This window comes from Kogia breviceps, chromosome 4 (genome assembly GCF_026419965.1).
Source record: "Kogia breviceps isolate mKogBre1 chromosome 4, mKogBre1 haplotype 1, whole genome shotgun sequence".
Lineage (NCBI taxonomy): Eukaryota > Metazoa > Chordata > Mammalia > Artiodactyla > Physeteridae > Kogia > Kogia breviceps.
Genome location: NC_081313.1, coordinates 97,894,689 through 97,916,136, shown reverse-complemented (window position 1 = coordinate 97,916,136; position 21,448 = coordinate 97,894,689). Strand labels below are relative to the sequence as shown.

General features: G+C 35.5%; 1 protein-coding gene across 4 annotated transcripts in view; it reads right to left on the bottom strand.

Annotated features, from left to right (window-relative positions):
* The window catches only part of DMXL1 (Dmx like 1), a 131,046-nt gene that overhangs the window by 85,975 nt on the left and 23,623 nt on the right, over positions 1–21,448 (bottom strand). For all 4 annotated transcript variants that reach the window (XM_059063248.2, XM_059063249.2, XM_059063250.2 and 1 more), the window contains exons 6-16: positions 17,382–17,448; positions 15,725–15,903; positions 11,478–11,667; positions 10,019–10,187; positions 6,398–6,610; positions 4,276–4,529; positions 3,473–4,157; positions 3,261–3,382; positions 681–770; positions 498–600; positions 238–357 (exon numbers count right to left, since the gene is read on the bottom strand). In XM_059063248.2, coding sequence (XP_058919231.1) covers positions 238–357; positions 498–600; positions 681–770; positions 3,261–3,382; positions 3,473–4,157; positions 4,276–4,529; positions 6,398–6,610; positions 10,019–10,187; positions 11,478–11,667; positions 15,725–15,903; positions 17,382–17,448 — 2,192 coding nt within the window. The remainder of the gene's footprint in view (positions 1–237; positions 358–497; positions 601–680; positions 771–3,260; positions 3,383–3,472; positions 4,158–4,275; positions 4,530–6,397; positions 6,611–10,018; positions 10,188–11,477; positions 11,668–15,724; positions 15,904–17,381; positions 17,449–21,448) is intronic.

The window sequence follows — 21,448 nt, the reverse complement described above, 5'->3', positions numbered from 1 at the left end:
GCTACATTTTATAATACAAAGCTGCCTTATAAAAGACAAAAAAGTTAACGTATTAATATGATTCTTTACGGCAAGAAAGTGAGACAATTGTTTTTTTCTTAATTAACAGAATAAACTATAATTATCCTCTCTCAATAAAAACAGCTTTAAAAAATATCCACTGAACTATCTAACCATATATAATTTGTTAACCTAAGCCTTCTTCAAGTTTAAAAAAAAAAAAAAAAAACAACTCACCCAATGAGACAGGAATGGACTTCAAATGCAAATTCCACATATGTAACAATGAACGGTTGTCTTGGGTGCACTCTATTACAATTAGATAGAATTTTTCCGAAAATCCATTAGGTGAGCTGCCTGTTGGTATAAATGGTATATTTCACTACTAACATGGAAAGCTGAGATAACTTTATATATTATATAAACATTATATCAATTTATCTTTGCCTAACATACTCTATATTTTATTTCTCATTTCATGAAAAATTCTTCTTTACCTGCATCAGATAACATTCTGTCTTTTCCTAGTCTTTTCTTCTCAAGGTTATTCAAAATGAAGTCTTCTTGAAAAACATGAAGCAGCTGGGTTTTTCTGCCTTGCTGAATGTAAATAAATACCAATGTAAGTTGACATACATATTATTTACCTAATGCTAAGTGGCCAGAAAAATAATACTTACAAGTTTGGTAATGGGATCTAATGCAATAATGCATCCTGGCCTGGCTGTTGACTGTTGACTTACGATGTTAAACACTTCACCAACATATTTCTGTTTTTGAAAAAATGGATATCTCCTTTATTAAACAATTTTTAAAAATAATAACAAATGACAAAATTTCAGGCATAACAGACAAATAATAAATAAGTTCAGGTGAGACTAAATAAATTCACAAGTCCCTTTCATTATAAACATTTTATGATTTTACAAGGCAATTACACAGGAATGAATACAGTTACAGATCAGCTGGTGCAGAGAAAACCAAAAGCAATGCTTGGTAATTGTTAAGGGGAAAAAAAGTATTTTATATTTGTAACTAAGAAAGACTGACTTCAATCTCATGGAAATGTTCTAAGAATCAAGGTTTTTTAAGCATTAATTTTGACAAAGAAAGCTAAAGAAACAAGTTAACATACTATTTACATATGCTGATTTCTTGAGCCACTTATCTCCTGACTGCTCTAGACAAGCTCACATTGTTAAATTCAATGTTCATCATACTTGATCTATCAGCAGCAGTTGATTCTGTTGATTACTCCTTCCTCCTGGAAATAATTTTCTTCATTTTGGCTTCCATTATACACCACTCTCACCTCACTTTTAGCAACGCAATACCCCAGGGTTCAATCCTCCTATCATTTCTACTTTCCAGCTATAGTCTCTCCCTCAGTGATCTCACTCAGTTCCATAACTTTATATTCTGACAACTACTTATTTTCAATCTTCAGACCAGGCCTCCCTCAAAACTCCAGAGACTAGCTTACTAGATCTCTTGGATATCAAACAGGCATTTCAAAATTAACATGTCTAAAGCCCGGCTCTTGAATCTGCCTGCTCCTCAAAATCTGCTGTTTACGGACTTCCCTGGCAGTCCACTGGTTAAGACTCCACACTTCCAATGCAGGGGGCGCAGGTTCAATCCCTGGTCAAGGAACTAAGATCCCACATGGCGGGCAGCATGGCCAAAAAAACCCCAAAAAACTGCTATTTATACTTCTCATCTCAAGGCAAACCTTGGCAGTCATCCTCTTTTTCTCACACAAACCCCATATCCAGTCCAATCCTTACTATTCAATGTTCAAAACACATCCAGATTTGACCAATTCTTATCATCTTTATCACCACCATTTGCTACCATTCTAAACCCCTTTGATTCTTTCCTAGACTACTGTAATAGCTTCCTGAATTGGTCTCTCTGATAACACTTCTGCTTCCCATGTCTAATCTATGTAACAACCAGAGTGATCCTTTTAAAGCCTAAGTCAGATCATATCACTGTCACTCTATTCTCTTCACTAGTTTTTATGTCATTCAGAGTAAAAGTCAAAGTTACTCTCAATACAATCTGGCCAGGCTCACTTTCTGACTTTATTTTTGACTACTCTCCACCTCACTTATTCTGCACCAGCCACAATGGCCTCCTTGATGTTCCTTACATACCAAACATGCTCTGGCCTCAGGATCTTTATTATACTGGCTCTTCCTGAAATACTCTTCCCTCTACATATCCATATTGGTAGCTCCTTTACCTCCTTCAGGTCTTTACTCAAATGGTACCATTTCTGTGAGGTTTTCCCTGACCAGCACTTTACTTGGCACTCCCTACTACTTTTGCAACATGGTTTCTCTCCAAAGTATTTATTAATATATTTTTACCTTTTTTCTATATTCTTTTACTAGAATGTAAGCTTAGATTTTTGTCTGTTTTGCTCACATATAAATTTCCAGCACTTAAAACAATTCCTGAAAAACAGAAGGCCCTCAAGAAATATACATTTCTACTATAACACTATATATGTTTTGAAAAACTTTGTGTTCTGTAAAACCATGCAATAAAAATAACAGGGAAAAAACAAGATTGGAGCAGACCACTGACACCTATGCAATTCTGTAACCAGAGCATTAACAAAGACATTAATTGATAGTTGAGAGGACAGTTTGACTCTCCTAAACAGGAAGCTCAGTATGGCTGAGTTACCTCAGGGCATATTTAAAAACACAAAAACCAAAAGAATGGAAATACTGGCTTGTTGGAGGTGCTGAGACAATGCAGATGGTGGGTCGCTATTAGTTGCGCCCAGGAACAAGTGCCCTCTGTCATAAGACAAAAGCTTTGCAATGGTGTTGAAAAAACTCCTGCCTGTAGTGCAACCAAGCTGAAAGCTCTTTCCTCTTGGTTAAGATTAAAATTCCACTCCTGTTATTTCAGCTTCCCTTGCCTAGAAAAAAACCTGCAGGTGAACCAACATAATTCCACATTATACTGTCAGTAGTCCCCATTTCTCTCTGAGCAAAGAAGTACAACAGAAACGCATATTGTAGGACACTAGACTCTACTTTTGGAATGAATGAAAGATATGGTTTCTTTTTAAAGGAGGTTAGAATCACTGTTAAGAGTACAATGCAAATGTGAAAAAAATTACTAAAAAAATACACATTTTATTACAAATTATATGTCACAATTCTAGAACATGCCCAATAAGTATAAATTAAGTATCTAAAATCGTATTATATTCTTAGCTTCAAAAGCCATTTACTTACAGAAATTTCAGGATTGGAAAGCTCATATAGAAGTTTCTTGGCATCAATAACTGCTTCATATAATCTCAGATATTGTCCATCACTTGCTACAAAGCATGCACTAGGAGAGTTGCAGTATGCACCTAGATGTATTTTAAAAACATTTGAAATTTAACCCTTAAGCAATAATGTCAGAAAATCTCAAGTTCTTAAATAAAAATCAGAATCCTTACCTAAACAATAACTGGGTATAAGAGTGGGCAGCCATGCCACATTGGAAAATGCAGAAACATGAAGAGAATTAATCCGGGCAAGCTCAGAAACACCTCCAGAAAAAGACAATGGCCCAACTGGATCAACTCTCCAAAGAATAAGCTCACTGTAAACTGCATTGGGATCCTGAAAGGCCATGTCAATAGTGCTTTTATTCTGTTGTGCCAAAGAACATTCTTCAATATTTACAGCACCATAAGGTTCCTTTTGGTTATCAACATCTGGTGTCCTTAATGCATTATGGTGTGACGTTGTCAGCAGTAATGGTAATACTGAGTGACAAGCTAAATCATTAAGATGAAAGCGATGACCACAATATCTGGATTTGTGGGAAATACTGAGAACTGTAGAAAAGGCAGATTCCTCGGCAAAACTGACAAGCCATTGATTCAGGGAGCCATCAGCATGCTTTGAAATCATCATAACATTAGGGGTAAAAATGCTTAATTTTAAACTATTAGTTGATTTACTGTGACCAGAAGATATAAGCATTGACGTGGAACGTGTCAGGCTGGAAGTTTTTTGTTTCCCTTGCTGAATAGCCAAGTCAACATTCTTGGTACAGGCATACATCACTATGCTTTTACAGAGAGAGTTTGCATCACCTGTGGGGAAAGCTACAGGAATTCTGGAAACAAAGGACACCTAGAAGTAAGAAAGTGAGCATTAGAATTCATGAAATTACATAAAGACGTTTTACAAAACAGTACAGTACCCACAAGTTTAACAAGAAGTAGCTCTCCAGAGATCATAAAAATAATACCTGTACTTGACGAAACATACCAGGCTGGTATTCATCCAGCCAATCCACATGCCAGACCAGCAAAGAACCATCCATGGGATGAATACTGAATAGCATGTCTGCATTTTTACTCCATTCAGACAGAAGTACTTCAATCTGATGATCAATGGCAGCTGATGGTAATGGTACAGAACTTGAATTTGGTACTAATTTATCACTGCCCAATTCCTTCTTTTCAAGATTTATCTTCAGATCATCAACACCGTCATCGATCTCTATAAGCAAAAGGGTTCATGAACCAAGTAAATACAATCAAGCTACTACTAAAAATTAAGAAATATCTTTACAAATACATTCAAAATGAAAAACATAAGTTTTCATATAAACAAGAAATGGGGTTCCCTTTAAAAAATAACTTTGCTCCAGGAATATAAGGCCATGGAGTTAACAGTACTCAGAAGGCCTATAAGGCTGATTCACTAGATTATTAGTAGAAGGACTAATACTAGACTGGAAAATAGGTAAACTGGTTTCTATACCCAGATGTACCACAATTAACTACTTAGAAGTAAGACACAGTACTTCTCTGGACCCTAGTTTTGCTCATGTTAACATGAGGAGTTGAAATTAGGCTGAATTTTTAAAATATATTATTGGAATGTAATTTGTACTTTCCTCATAATGTCAGATTCATAAAACCTAAGTCAACCACACTAGCCATCCTCTAGGTATAAGCATTTATAACTGATATGACACCTTAAAGAAACTATTTTAAAGAAATACATTTTATAGTGCCTAATTTCCAGATTTTCTTCAACACATGCCAACTTATTAATACAAATAAATACATATATTCTGACCTCTACATCCCAGCCCCTATTCCTGGTTAGGAATACAAAGCCTTTCTTAAGAGACTCTCAAAAAATCTTAGCTTGTTTACCAGATTTTAAAAATTAGTCAAGACGTTAAATCATTAAGAAAAAGAAAAATAACTCAACAGAAAATTAGGCAAAGGCACAAAGAGGCAAAACACAGAAGGGCTAACATAATTCTGCTCAATTTAACTCAAGAAAATTCAAAGTAAAACAAGACACCATTTTGTCCATATCAATGGCCAATAAATAATAAAAAGATACAGTGTTGGCAAGGATGTGAAAAAAGGGTATCTGAATATACTTAGAGGGAACATATACTGGTAAAACATTACTAGAGGGTAATCTGACAGAAGTTATTGAAATTTAAAAATGCTTATACACTATGCTAATTCCCCATCTAGGAGTCTACCTTACAGAAAAATTCACACAAAGATGAAGATATGTGTTACTGTACCATTATCAGTATATAGTGAAAAACAATTTAAATCAATTTAAATGGTTATCATCAGAAAAAATGCTGAAGTTTTCTCTTGAGTCTCTTGACTCAGGAGCTGCTAAAAAATAATAAGAAAGAAAAGTGCCCATTACTGAATTTAAAAAGCAAGCTGCAGCACACTATTTTCATTGAAAAATGAACTCCCATAGTACAACTTCTTAAAAAATTACCTTTATGCATATATTTATGTGAGCATAGAAAAGAATAAATCTGGAAGGATACTCATCAAACTTAACAATATGGAAACTTTATACACGCCTGTATTGTTTAATTTTAATTTTTTTTAAAAGGGGAATATGCAATCTCATAATAAACAAAGAACAAAAACATTTTTGATTTCTCTCTCTCTACTTGACTGAGGCTGAATGCAAACCTTAAGGCCCTAGTGTACTGCTTCTCAAACTTTAATATACATATAACTCATCTGGAATTTCATTAAAATACAGATTCTTGTAGCTCCAGGTGGAGCCTGAGATTGAACATTCCTAATAATGACAATGCTGCTAGTCTGCAGATAGTCCTCTAAGTAGCAAGACCCTAGTGGCTGACAGAAACATAAGTATGGAGAAGTCTAAGTCCCTAATCATCATCAGGAAAGAAGCCACCTGGAACAGGAGCATCTACATTGGATTATTAAATGAGCTAGTCCAAATTTGTATTAAGCCATTGCAATTTGAAGGTTATTTCTAACAGTAGCTGGTGTTACCCTAGTATAAAAATCTTTGCTATTTTAAACAAAACTTTATAATTTTTATCCTTCTTAAAGCTTTACCTTCATCAGATTTTACATCTGCCTGATTAGAGTCTTCTACACTCATCTCAGAAGATGGTTGCTCAAAACTTTTTCTAAGTTGTTGTAAAAAGACTTCCATGGACAAAGAAAAATGCAATTCTTTATTGTTTAGCCAGTGTACCACAAAAGGTCCACTCTTCTCTTCATTTTCACTTAGACTCAGAGACGTAATAGAAGGAAGAAGTGGAATATCTATAAAGAAGAACAACAACAAAATATTAAAATTTCTATCATGCTAGCATACAAAACATCCATGTCTCTTATTTTTATTATTTACTGTTAACATTTATCTTTAAACCTCTGCCATATATTTTATTTAACCTATAAATAAGACTCACAGTATAATGGCTCACACAATTATTATTAATGAAAACAGACTTAAATGGTAAATTTAATACACTTACTGTAAAGGAAATAAAATTACACATTCTACGTTATATACCATAATTTATTTATATGTACATACATATACATTTTTTTCTGTAATTTAAAAAAATATTCTCATTAAGAAATATGTCTATAATTTGCAGACATGTTAATAGGGTAGTCTTCTTAATTTGTATAGAAACTTTGGTTAGAAATATATTTTAACCTGATCTACCATTAAAAATGCCATCATTAAGTTGTCAAAGGAACCACTGATATGTTTATCTCAACAGCAACAACTTTCTTTTACTTAACAGACTCTCATATTAACCTTTTTCATGACCTACCTATCTAATTCTAAGATAGATACTGCTTATTTATTAACATCAAGATTGAAGTTAGAAAGTATGAAACTGAGTTTCCCTTATATTCAAGAAAAGCATTCAAGACAAGCCAACTCAGCTAAAAAAAACTGTTCCTTGGTATTACTTTTGAAATCATTGCTAAGTATACCGAAGTACAAATTCAGAGTAAATTGTGGAAAATGACAATCCTAACTTAATAGAGGTAAAGAAAAATTTGTCTATCATTATTAAATAAAATCCAAATCTAGATCATGCTGATGTCTGCTGAACATTATAGGCTGGAATGGATTCAGGAAAGGTAAATAATTTTCTCCAGAGCAAATCTACTGATTTTTTTTTTAAAGGAAATATAAACAATTTAAAGTATTTGTTCAAACACCATCTACTGCTGGACACCAATAGGAACAGTATTATAGGGGATGAAAGAAAGAAAGGACAGAAGAATCTTCTTCCTGGTGGGAGGGAGGGAGATGCAAGAGGGAAGATATACGGGGACATATGTATATGTATAGCTGATTCACTTTGTTATAAAGCAGAAATTAACACACCATTGTAAAGCAATTATATTCCAATAAAGATGTTAAAAAAAATTTTTTTCTGTCCCTTCTTATTGGCGTTGTGTTCTAAGACTTGATGGATATTATCTAATCCAAGAGCTCTGTTTATTACTATATATTCATTAGTATAATTATTTGATTAATATTTATCCATCTCCTACCTAGTTATATGCTTCATAAAAGCAAGGACCACACTGTTTTGATCACTACTGTATCTACAGTTCCTACCACTATCTCCAGTTCCTATACTGACACAGACTAAACACTCAATAAAACCCTTGAGGGGCTGAACTGCCAATCCCATTGTTCCTAGGTAGATACACCATAGTGTTAGGGTTTGAAAGAGTGTCCCCAAGAAAACTAAATGGGTAGGATTTTCTGATTTTCAACTTACAATCAACTCAGAAGAGATAAGCAATGCCTAAAGTAGATCACAGGCCTAGCTGTTAAGTACACAAAACAAGGGGCTTATGCTGACTTTTAGCAGAAGCATTCTGGCTGAAAAGATAAATTTCTTTTGCCTCCTGACCTCACTCAAAGAATCTGATAAAGTCATTTTTTATGAGAAATCTTCATGGAAAGCATATAAGAACTAGAACTAAGAGAACATGCTATTATGAACTCCTTTCCTATATCATTTTCCATTGATGGACAAGTAAGTGAAGCCATATGTGAGTTGGGCCTTGCAGGAAAGTCATTCTAACAGACCTAATTTAGGGAAAGGAGTTTTCACAAGATCTAATATAGCTCCTAATATTATTATTTTGCTTTGATTTGCCCTACACGTATGAATTTTTCTTAGGGACATACAATTTAAAGAAAGGTTTTAGAGTTTTCCTTATTGGAAGGTAGTCAGGGAGATGTTACACGGGAACTTAGGGTTTCTTTTTTTCATAATACCTCAGCCTTTTCCATTAAAGTGAGAATTCAAGCTTTCTTTATTCTCAAAATATTGTCCTTTACTCAGCAAAGACTTTCAAAATTATTCCACGGACCCAGAGTTGCCTCTGGATACTATAAGTGCTGACAATGTATGTTTTTTGATAAGGTAATAATACAATTTTTTAATAAAAATAATTCAATATTCTCCCATTTACATTTTCATGGCTCATGGATTTTGGATTCTTTTAGAGCTGGGACTGTTGTTAACCATACAAAATTTTAAAAATCAGCAAATACTCTTTATTCCTACCACAGGTATCTCAGCATTTTTTTTTTTTTTTTTTTTTTGGTATGCGGGCCTCTCACCGCTGCGGCCTCTCCCGCTGCGGAGCACAGGCTCCGGACGCGCAGGCCCAGCGGCCACGGCTCACGGGCCCAGTCGCTCCGCGGCACGTGGGATCCTCCCGGACCAGGGCACGAACCCGCGTCCCCCGCATCGGCAGGCGGACCCCCAACCACTGCGCCACCAGGGAAGCCCATCTCAGCATTTTTTAACTTATCAAAGTACTTCTCACTTTGATTCAAGTAACTAATGGACTGTATTTGTTGCTATGTTTCTTGAAGAATGCAATACTGCAAATCCAGTGTGTTATATGGAAATAGTTTATGCTTAATTTATGTTTAAGAATATATCAATACATAAAAACTCATCAACAGTGGTTATCTTCTGGGAAGGAAGACTAGCGTGGAATAGAGGTAGAAGGAGGATTTTACTTTACACTTCCTGTACAGATGGCATTTATCATGTGCAAATATTATTTTTAACTTTTTTCCCAGTAATATTCTAAGGTTCCACTTTAAATGTCCCAACTGTGACCACTTGGTTTTTAAACTCACAGAATATATTTACTAAAATGATAAACACTTCAGTCTTCAAATTCATAGATAAACCCAGATATTCTAGATCTTTCGATCTGTTTCATAGTACCTATTTGACTACAGAGATAAGTTTCTTAATTCTTCCAGTTATAACTTCTACATATTTCTGCCCTGTTTCTGAAATGGCTCCAAAGATCAAGTACGAAACACACTGGTTTTGTTTGAACAGCTATACAATAATTATAAAATACTACTCTGAGGTGTTAACCTCTTTGTTATGTATTAGCTCAAATCTCAACTTCTGAATAAACTAATACAGAATCTCAATGACTTAACAAGATCTAAAATTACAGACCAAATCACAGACTTAAGAAGCAAACAAGTAAACAAAAACTTCTTTTTCTATAATCAGTGAGCTGGCTATAATGAAAAGTTAGCTAAGAAAGTCACCTACAATTTTTTACTTACTAAAAAAGTAAAAGTATAACTTATTGGTTATAAAAATCAATCTACTCAATTTGAAAAACATTTTCTGAACAGTGCTTTATTACCCGTGGCTGGGTTGATGCTGGCTGCAATATGAAAGTGGCAAAGTGCATTGGCATGCAGTGGAGTGTTCCTGTGAACGTGATGAGGATCTTGCTGATGTGGCAGGTATCCAGTATGTGCTACAAGTGCAAGCGATCTCCTCCGACCTCTACGAAAATGTTTCAGATTTACCTGTGAGAATAAAAACAAAGTCAAACAATGCAAAACAAAGTAAAACTAATGCCTATATTGTCATAAGCATATATGTATAGGTTACATGATTGTTAGATAGTACATATATCCTATTTCAGATGAGTTTATATGTACAAATATCTTGCAGTATTCTTGTACAGCAAAATTGAAACCTGGAATAAGCCTGGAACTTAAACTGCTTGACTCTTCTTTTAACCATCACACGATACTATAAATTTTTATTTAATATTTTCTGAGAATTAATTTCCTAAACTTAAAAAAAGTTTACAATGTGTCTGTGGAAAATGATGTCCCTATGTATACTGTTCTCTTTGTATCCTCAGTTTACTTCCTATGACCACAAAGCACTGAATAAAACTACCATCATACATTAGGATATTTCATAGTTTGCAAAGCACTTTCACAGAGATCATCTCATTTGACCCATAAATCAGACAATGCAAATATTGTTATTCTCATCTTTCATATGATAAAATAGTTTATAGAGAATACAAGGTCACCTAAAAGTGGAACAAAGGTCTTCAGATTCTTAGTCAAGGACTTCTTTCAACTATTATTACACATAACCATTCTATCAGTGGTTGAGTCTCTACACAATATATACTTAATTATATTCTGTGTCACTAGAATACTACCTAAATTTGAGAAACAGAGGTTCCATATTCATATAAAACATTCAAAAATAAATCATTTTTAGGTCACTTTCTTGTTTTCAATATTAAGAAAATAATAAGAATCTGTGTTAACTAGTCTATGTTGAATTAGCCCCAACACCAAAAACTGACTTTTACTTTCCACACTATAGTAACTAGTAAGGTAAACAATTCAAGTTCTTGGAGATTTGGAAGATAACAAATGTAGAACAGAATCTGATAAACTAATCATTCCTGTAATTATGACAGGACGAACACCCCAAGCTCTAAAGAAAGAAAAATAATAAATTATTTTTACAGTCAAATCTTTGCATTCTCAGATCTTAATTTATGTTATTTTACCTAAGTCAAGTATAATCATCCTTTTGTTATCATCAGTTAACCTAAGGTTAACTTTGTAATTATAGGCAGTTTTATGCTAGACAAAATCCTTAAGAATACTTGTTGAACTCCAAAAAACCCGAAAATTTTCTCAGAACTGTTTTCCTAAGACATATATGTTTTTTCATAACTATCCATGACTTTGAATATTAATTAAGATGAATGTTACAAAAAAAAGGCCATGTACGAAAGATTTTAAAACTTGTAGGAAATAACATCTAACAAAAACACTCACATCTAAAGCATTTTGAACTCGTTCTTTACTGGAAGCATTTCTCTTGAAGTTATTTGTTAAATTAATTGGTTCAGTCCAATGGTTGCAGTCACCTCCATAGAGCAAACAATCATTTGGTAAAAATGTCTCTACCCAAAGACGACATATGTTATCTTTGCAGCAAGTCAACAATACATTACATACAGAAGCCCTAAGGAATAAAAAGATTTTAGAGGCAAAAATATAAATTTCCCACAGTATCACATTCTACAATGTTTCTATAATTATTTAAATGCACACAACTAAGGTATCAATGAAGAAAATGTCAATATACATTTATGTAACGTATTTAGTCAAAGCCATTACAACTGAGTTGGGTATTTGATTTCATCACAGCAAGTGCTTGCTAACCTATTCTTTTCTGCCTGGAACTCAGGAGTTCCTGTTTCAGTAAACTAAGACACTTCTTACATCTAAAGAACAAAAACTGAAATCATACCATACTCGCTCAGTTAATAAACAAGGACAAAACCTGACTTCTTCTATTAAAATTTTCTGATTTATTCAGTGGATGTTTATTTGAATTATTTCACAATGCTTCATTTTTACTTCCTGTAAAGGTACATGCACTTGTCACTAATAAGCTAAAGTAACTAGTACACTTACTCTTTCCTTGCCTAACATATGACAAAAGCAGTCAAGTGCAATAGAAAAATTCATGATTTTTAGCCACCTACTTCATTAGTCATTTTTAACTTTCAGTGAATTTACTGTCTTCCCACCCCACAAAATAATAACAAAACAATTACATATACGTTAATAAACCCCATAAGCATCAAGAGCTCAAAGGCTGAAACCCTATTAACAAAGACTACCCTTCTACTGGATAACCAAGCAAATTAAAAAAAAAAAAAAAGTTGCAATATCCTATAATAGACACTTATTCAAACATCTGATTAAAAGAGAACAATCAGTAGAAGTTTTCTATCAAGTAACCCAGTAAGTTAAAGAAAAAAATTAAAATATTCCACAGTAGTCACTTTTTAAAACAAACATATCTACTTGATTTAAGAAGAACAATAGCAAAGGGGAAGAAAAGGGAGAACAGCTTGCTTTGTCTTGGTAGCTCTCTCCTTCAGGTTCCCTCCTCTGTTGTAACACCTCCCTCCCTTCCCCTCCCCCTCTGTGTATACTCCCCTACTTTTCTCCCCTTTCCATCTACTCTCTCGGCTTCTCTCCCTCTTCTTTCTCCTATAATTCTCTGCTTTTCAGCCTCTCCAACCCATCCTCCCTTTCCACCTCTCCTACCTCTAACCACTACCCCCTCCTAGGGCCCGCCCCTCCTTCTTCTTACCTTTCCAAACCCTCTGTTTCTCCTTCCTTTCCCCATCCTTATGCCTCTCCCTCCTCTTCCTCCTTCATTTTTCTCCCTCTGACCTTTTCCTCCCCTCCTTCCCTCTCTTAGTTTCTCTCTAGTACATTTACATACACACAAGCAGTAGCAATGAGATTAAAAATAAACAGAAACAGAAGAAAATACAAAAAGGCAATATGGAAGTTCAAGGTTCATAGTGTCAATCAGTAAATGGCAGAATGGGAAGGCTTATAAAGAAAGAGCAGAAGATAGGAGACTAAAGGGCTGAACAGACAGCAATCAGGAGAGGTACAGAACTTAGGCAAGACCAACAAAGCAAGCTAAAAAGTTGCACAACCCAGAAGCATGGACAGGGCTTCAACACCAGATGACTCTCTTCAGGATACCACACCTTACAAATAATGCCACGCCTTACAAACAGCTGGCAGGTAATATAAGCATGGCATAGAAGAAATATCCTGATGTATTTGAGGCACTGCTCAGGCAATACCTCCCCCACCCTCCTCACTTCTTCATCAAGGTATCTTATTCTCTCTCCAATAAGCATATCATATTCAGGTATAGCACTCTCCCTCCCAACCAAAAAAAAAATATATATATATATAAATGAATGACCTTATATGGGGCAACCATGTGATGGGTGTCTGCAACAGCTGTCCTATCTTTTTAAATTTTATTTTATTTAGCTGCCCTATGTTGATGCAACAACAGGCTAAGATGCTTTTTAAACTAGTTATGTAGAACCAACTTTTGGACGTTTTGGGGGGATATAACCAGACCTCCTAACCTGTCCTACATTCATCACTTTTTAACTTGTAAAGAAGTACATGTTCATTACAAACACTTCCCCATTCTTCTCTCTCAAGCCAGCAGGCCCTTTGTATAAAGTATTACCATTTGGTTAAGCATCTTAATTTTAAGATTCCATATCAGAAAGGATAATGGTCTTTGATGGGATCTCTTTCATCCTCATGAGAAAGGGTCAGCCTTCCCACTACATATCTGCAGGCAGCTGGTGAAACAAAAATGAAAACTAAAAGAACTAAGGGAGATTAGCTGATTCTTTAATGAAATGGATCCAAAAGTGAAATTCTGGAAACCCTGAAAAGATGCCATAACTAACAGAAAAGTCTAGTTCTGTATCAGTTCCCTATGCTGTAGAATTTAGTTGATAAGACAGAAAATAAGCAGGGTAAAAAAAAACCCTAATATGCCTTTTTGCTGTCATTGGGCATTTGTAATGCCTCAGTTTAAGGTACTGCCTCTGCGTCTACCGTGATCACTTTCGCCAACACTAAGTGAACTAGGTCAGGAGCAGATGTGACTGTCCTCTCTCAAAAGATACAATATTTCACAAACCTCTTTTTTAGCATTCTGGTGGTCTAACTGGCTGCATATGAAAATACCTGGAATTGAAGAAGAAATCAGCCTCCGAAATAATGTAATCTTCTGATAGTTCTAAAAGGTTAACAGTTTGTTATTACAGTTATTTTTACTTTACATTTGTCATAGCTCATTCTATTCTAAACACGTTTTTATACCTGTGGGCAATGGTCTCAGAGGTACTAGAGCAACAGTTCTCAAAGTGAAGCTGGAGTGAAGGTGCTTTTGCTAACAATACAGACTGCCCACACCACTCTCCCTTAGCCCAAAAACTGTGAAACATACTTCTAACAAAAGAACATCACTGTACCTAGTGTCCTACTCCTATGCTTTGTTAAGACTATAGGACTGAGGTAGGAAGAATGGTAACTACTGCACTCCAAAATAGCTCAAAAAGTCTAGGTATAACAATGATGGATATATGCCATTATACACTTATCCAAACCCATAGAGTGCACAACACCAATAGTGAACCACAAAGTAAACTATCAACTTTAAGTGAAAATAATGTGTTGAAATAAGCATCAACTGTAACAAATGTACCACTCTGGTGGAGGATGTTGATAATGGGGGAGGCTGTGCATATGTGGGGGACAGAATTATGTGAGAAATCTCTGTACCTTCCCATTAGCTTTGCTGTGAACCTTAAACTGCTCTAAAAAACGTCTAAAATAATTTTTTAAAAATCTAGGTATACTCTGCTGGCTCAGAAGAGCAAAACTAAAGTCAACAAATGATCTAGGTATGCTACCATGGATCAGCTTAAGACATCTCAGATGACAAAAAGTTAAGGGAAAAACTGTACTGACCCACAGTGTGGCCAAATTGAAAATGGCCATGTGGAACAAAAAGGATTTCTACCTATACTTAAGTAATAAAATAGGTCTGTAACTTACTAAATATAGGCAAAAATTCAACAGGATTATCAAGTCCTGCAAGGACTACAGGAAAGAAAAGAAATACTAACAGGTGTGTTTGTGCATGCATGTGCAGGTTAAACTAATACCTAGTTTAGGGCATCATCATGTATTAACCCATGCATTTCTCCTCAAGGATGCTGGGTGCAGTTAAAGAAATATTTGAGGCCTTATGGTATATGTTCTCAATAAAGCCTTATTTTTTTTAATTAAAAAAAAAAGGGAAACCAGAGGAGATATAGAAGGGACAAGATAAGGGAGTGAAATGTGAAAAAGCTGATGCAAATGGCAATTTGGAGAATGATTAAGAGAGGAAAGAATTGGACACATAACATAGAGAAGAAAAAGATGCACAACTCTGTCACTTAAAGATATCTGATCTAGAGGTAAATTATCCTTTCATATGGCTCTCCTCTTAAGCATCAACCATAGTTGACCGGTGGCCAGAGGTCTGCAGTCCAAGAACTATCTAGTATTACTTGAATCTTCATAGGCAAAAATCTTAAAGCAATGATTCTCAAAGTGAGAAAAGCAGTCAAAGTCACAAAGAAGACGTTCTCTTAATACATGGGAAAAATGACTAATCCACTGACCTAGGCATATATTTGCTTGTTTTACGCCAGGAAAATCCATTTACTGCTCGAGGATGGGCCAGATATACAAAAGAAAAGTCAATTTCTCCTTGGGATTGTTTTTCTGAACTTTTATCTGGAGAGGTAACAGATGTCCGCCAGTTTTCTACATTATACCATACCTTTAAAAGACAGTCATCCTAAGGGGGAAAAAAAAACAAAAAACATCCAGATCAGAATTAAATTAAAGGTTAAGTCAAATACCAAAAGTAAGATTTTTCTCCCCAATTAAAGGAACTTAGGGATGTGGAGTTGGGCATGGAGAAATTAGGAAGCAAATCTCTGATTCTGATACTTTTCTACTAGCATTCCTTAACTGTTCTTTAAGAATTAATGTGGGGCTTCCCTGGTGGTGCAGTGATTGAGAATCCGCCTGCCGATGCAGGGGACACGGGTCCGTGCCCCGGTCCGGGAAGATCCCACATGCCACAGAGTGGATGGGCCCGTGAGCCATGGCCGCTGAGCCTGCGCGTCCAGAGCCTGTGCTCCGCAACGGGAAAAGCCACAACAGTGAGAGACCCGCGTACCACAAAAAAAAAAAAGAATTAATGTGTGTGAATGTGTATATTTTGCAAGGGTTGGTTCAAGGAAAATGCTAGTTACCATTTGGTATGGAAAATAAAGTCATTTAGGAAAGACCCAAAGATGAAGTTAAGGCTTCACGTGCCCACTTAGCCAAATACCATATAAGAAAGCATTACCATTAGCAGACTTCAAAAGACTACTGATTTTTGAAAACACAGTTTTTATAAATTATGAATGTTCAAAGAAAATGTTGATGATAACTAGTTAGCAACTACTACTATGTAAAATATTCTAAACACAATCAAAATTGCATCTCCTAATTTGAGAAGGAAAGCAAGAACAATAGAGACTAGCATGTACTAGGTTCTATTCTTAAACTATTAATTGCATTCCCAAAGCTGACTGTAAAGTCAGTTAGATTAAACAGCTCTATTATTATCCTAAAAAAACCTCACTGAGGATTTAAGGTATATCTCATATTCTTAGTCCGCAGGTTTTGAGCCATGGGAACAATAACTTCAGACTATTAGTTGTATGTAAAGTGCTCTGTGAACCAATGATTAAAATAATTTCAAGGGAATACATTATTCTGAAATTAACAGGTAATAACAAAGAAAAGTTACACATGTCCTTCTAGAAAGTCTGTAAATTCTTTTACTGTAAATACAGCCTAATATAGCTGTCAGCTAAAAGATAACATAAATAGTAGTTATAGTTGATTATTGACAGTATACTTCATCCATGACTCTGTGCCAGTCACTTTACATACACTGTCTAAACTAATCTGATGATCAATGACCTATGAGGTAGGTACTATCATCCTCAGTTCATACATGAGAAAACCAAGGCTCAAAGAGAGTAACTACTTGCCCAAGATCAAACAGTTGGTAAATGGCAAATTTATACCCAGATATACCTTTGATCTATGTTGTTTCAATTATACCATACTGCCTTTAACACAATATTTAGCCAATTTTTGCTATTTAACATTTTTAACAGAAAATGTTTTTAACTTAATGAAGCCAGCTAATTTTTTTTGACATTTCAAAATACACCATAAACACAACGTGACAATAGTATTTTCAAAAATTACCTTCCCAGCAGTGGCAAAAAATTCTCCATCTGGTGAAAACTTCATTAAATGAACTTGGGAAGCAGTTCTGTAAATTAAACAGACAAGAAATAATTTTCAAGGAAAATTAAATAAGAGAACGCAACATTACTTCTCTAAACTATATTCAGCAATTTGCTTCAAATAGAAAATTTTGTGATAACACAAGTTTCACACTTACTTTTAAGTATATCTCATAAATATAAAATAAATTTAAAAATAGAAAACTTAATATTAAATACAAAAAATATTTTTATGTAAAAATATCCATGCATAAGAATCATGTAAGGAATGACTTGTCAGTCTTTAAAGCTTAAGACAAAAGAGCCATAGGTCTCATTCCCTTAGGATGTGAGAAAGAAAGGTTTCATTTTTTAATCTGGAAATCTAATTTCCGGAGCCAAAGATACTTATATTCCAAAATACATTTACAAGGACAGTAAGTCAGTATTTTAAAACGAATTCTGCCTTAAGGCAGCACTTGCATAATTAAAGATTATGTATGGGTTAACGGGAGACTTGCAACTATCATGGATTTGGCCTTCCAAGTTCACCAACATACTTGGTACATAGTTGTCTTTTCTTCTCCAAGGAGCTTCGGCTCATTTCCCTTCATCACCTTCCCTTCTGGCAACCTGTATATACTGATCTCAAGACACTTCTCACTATGATTGCTTTCCTTTTCTTTACCCAAGTTCATGCTTAGACAGATTCATCCTAAATTTATTTGTAAAGGAGGCCAAAGAGATATTCTGCCACATTTCATTCCAAACAAAAATAACTTTTTTCCCGATTTCTAAAAAATATTTATTTGTTTGTTTGCTTGCTTATTTGTTTGTTTGGCTGCGCCGGGTCTTACTTGCGGCACGCAGGATCTTCGTTGCTGCATGCGAGATCTTTAGTTGTGGCACTCGGAATCTTTTAGTTGTGGCATGTGGGCTCCTAATAGCAGCATGCGGGATATAGTTCCCTGACCAGGGATCGAACCCAGGTGCCCTGCATTGGGAGCGCAGAGTCTTAACCACTGGACCACCAGGGAAGTCCCGCCCCTGATTTTAAATGTTACAAATACATAACAGAAAATATTGATACAAATGGGTGAAAGGAAGAAAATAAAATATCCATAGCTTCACCAATACCACAACACTCATTCCCATGCAAAATAACTGTTAACATTTTAATACACTGACTTCCAGACCTCTTCCACTCTCCCTCTCCATCTACTTTCTGTGGAAGGGTGTGGGGAAAGAGATGGAAACTGATGCCATATTTACAATTTGCTTTGTAATATTTATTTTAAAATATGTCATGAACATTAAGTAGTACAATGAACATTTTTGACCACACATTTTTATGCATCTGGTTAATCCTAAGGACATCTTTAAAACAAATAATTAAAAGTCTGGTCTCCATGATTGTGACCTTGTTGCCCCTACAGTCTTTTCTTAAAACAGTAGCTAAAGCAGTTCTTTTAAAAGCGAATTACTGGGTTGGCCAAAAAGTTGTTTGGTTTTAAGTAAAAATAAAAGACATTTTTCATTTTCACGAAGAACTTTATTGAACGCATTCACTAACCAAACGAACTTTTTGGCCAACCCAATAGATCTCAACACACCCTCTGCTTAAAACCCCCAAGGGCTTCCCAACTCACTCAAAATAAAAGGCAAAAGCCTCACAATAACCTGTAAGCTGACTCCTGACTCTGATCATTTCCCCTATTACTCCTCACTTTGTTCACTTTACTCCAGCCACAAGGTAACATACACTTTTACCTCAGAGCCTTGCACTAGTTCCCTCCTCCTACAACGTTCTTCACCAGAAGATACACACATATATAGCTTACTCACTCACTTCCTTCAGGTCTATACTCAAACCTCACCTCTACTATTCTTCCCCCTACCCTACTTAATTATTCTCTATCCTACCTACTGGTCCTCATCTAACAGGTATAAGCAGTGTTCTAAATGCACCACAAATATATGATCAAACCCAACTTTGAAATGTATTCCAGTTAGTGTAATCTTCAGTTGATCCTAAAATAAAACTGGCATAGTTTCTTGTCCAAGGCTTTATTGCTTACTTAAATAACAAACCACCTCAAATAAACAATTAGTATGTCTAGTCCAAGTTACCACTGTATAACTCTGATTATGATTTAACTTAAGATCCTTCCCCTCTCCCAAATGCAAGAAATACATTTCAAATTCTCAGTTCAACCCAAGGAAGCCCCTTACTAGATCTGCAGTGAAGGCACAATAGCACTTCTTTTTTCTTCTCTCCCCCATTAGCTCTTTCTAAAGAACTATCTTTGCAAAATCTTATTTCCTCTCTACATGTAAACCCATTTTAACACCCAAGATCTGGCTGAGGGGATGCAAAAAAAGATGAAACCAGCTCCTTTGAAATCTCCTTTGTATATTCTATATATACAGGAGGTCTGCCTTATTCTGGTTTCTGATTTATACCCTATTACTGCTTCATATGCAACTAACTAAGGGGACTTCCCTAGCGGCACAGTGGTTAAGAATCCGCCTGCCAGTGCAGGGGACACAGGTTCCAGCCTTGGTCTGGGAGGATCCCACATGCAACTAAGCCCGTGCATCACAACTGCTGAGCCTGCGCTCTAGAGCCTGCGAGCCACAACTACTGAAGCCCGCCCCCTAGAGCCCGTGCTCCGCAACAAGAGAAGCCACCACAATGAGAAGCCCGCGCAACGCAATGGAGAGTAGCCCCCGCTCGCCGTTAACTAGAGAAAGCCCACACGCAGCAACAAAAACCCAACACAGCCAAATTTTTAAAAAATAAAATAAATTTTTAAAAAAATATGTAAAACTGACTCAGGAAGAATGCCATTCCTAACATCCTGTCATACTGATTTACTGGTGTATTGTCTATCTCCCTCTATGTGTTCACGGCTATATTCTAAGCACTTTTACCACTGTCTGGAACATAAGCACTCAACAAATATTTGTTGAATGAATGAGAGAAATTTGGACTTGCTATCTAAAGGGCATAAGAAAAATTAAGCCTGTTGATTCATACCTCCAAACTGATCTCCAGAAAGATGATACCAGTTGTATGCCCTTATTAACAGTATATAAAAATACCTTTTCTCCACTAACCCATAATAGGTATTATTCATTCTCTTCTTTATGGATATTTCACATTTCTGGACTCTGAGTGAGGTCAATCAACTCTTAATATGCTCATTATTCATATGTACTACTGTATAAAAATTTTCTCAAAAAAAATTTTCTCTTCATTGTCCATTTTTGTTAACTTTTGAGATACGTTATTTTCTAGTTAATTTTTAAGACCTCCTTTTAAAAAAGGCATTAACCCAAAATTGCACGTTTCCCATCAAGTTTTTGGTTCTTTTGCTTATGGTCTTTTTGCTTTACAGAATTTTTTTTTTTTTTTTTTGCGGTACACGGGCCTCTCACTGTTGTGGCCTATCCCGTTGTGGAGCACAGGCTCTGGACACGCAGGCTCAGCGGCCATGGCTCACAGGCCTAGCCGCTCCGTGGAATGTGGGATCTTCCCAGACCGGGGCATGAACCCGTGTCCCCTGCATCGGCAGGCGGACTCTCAACCACTTAGCCACCAGGGAAGGCCAGAAATTTTTTATTGATACACAAAACTATTAATTTCTTTCCTTTCAGTTTCTAGTTTTGGTGTCATACTTAGAAATTTTTTCCATAAGTCTAAAACAGCACTTCTCATCCAACAGTGATAGAACACAAATGATAAATGTTAGCCCAATATGTAATTTTTAATTTCCTAGGAGCGACATTTTAAAGTTAAAAGAAACAGGTGAAATTAAGTATATTTTATTTAATCCAATATATCAAAAATATTATCATTTTAATGTGTAATCAATTAAAATTTAATAAGAGTTTTACATTTTTTTGTTTGTGCGAAGTTTTTGAAATCTAGTGTTCATTTTATACTTTTGGGACATCTCAATTAAGTCTAGCCATATTTCAAGGGCTCAAGTGAAATGCGGCTAGTTGCTATCATACTGGACATGGTAGTATTAAACTATGACA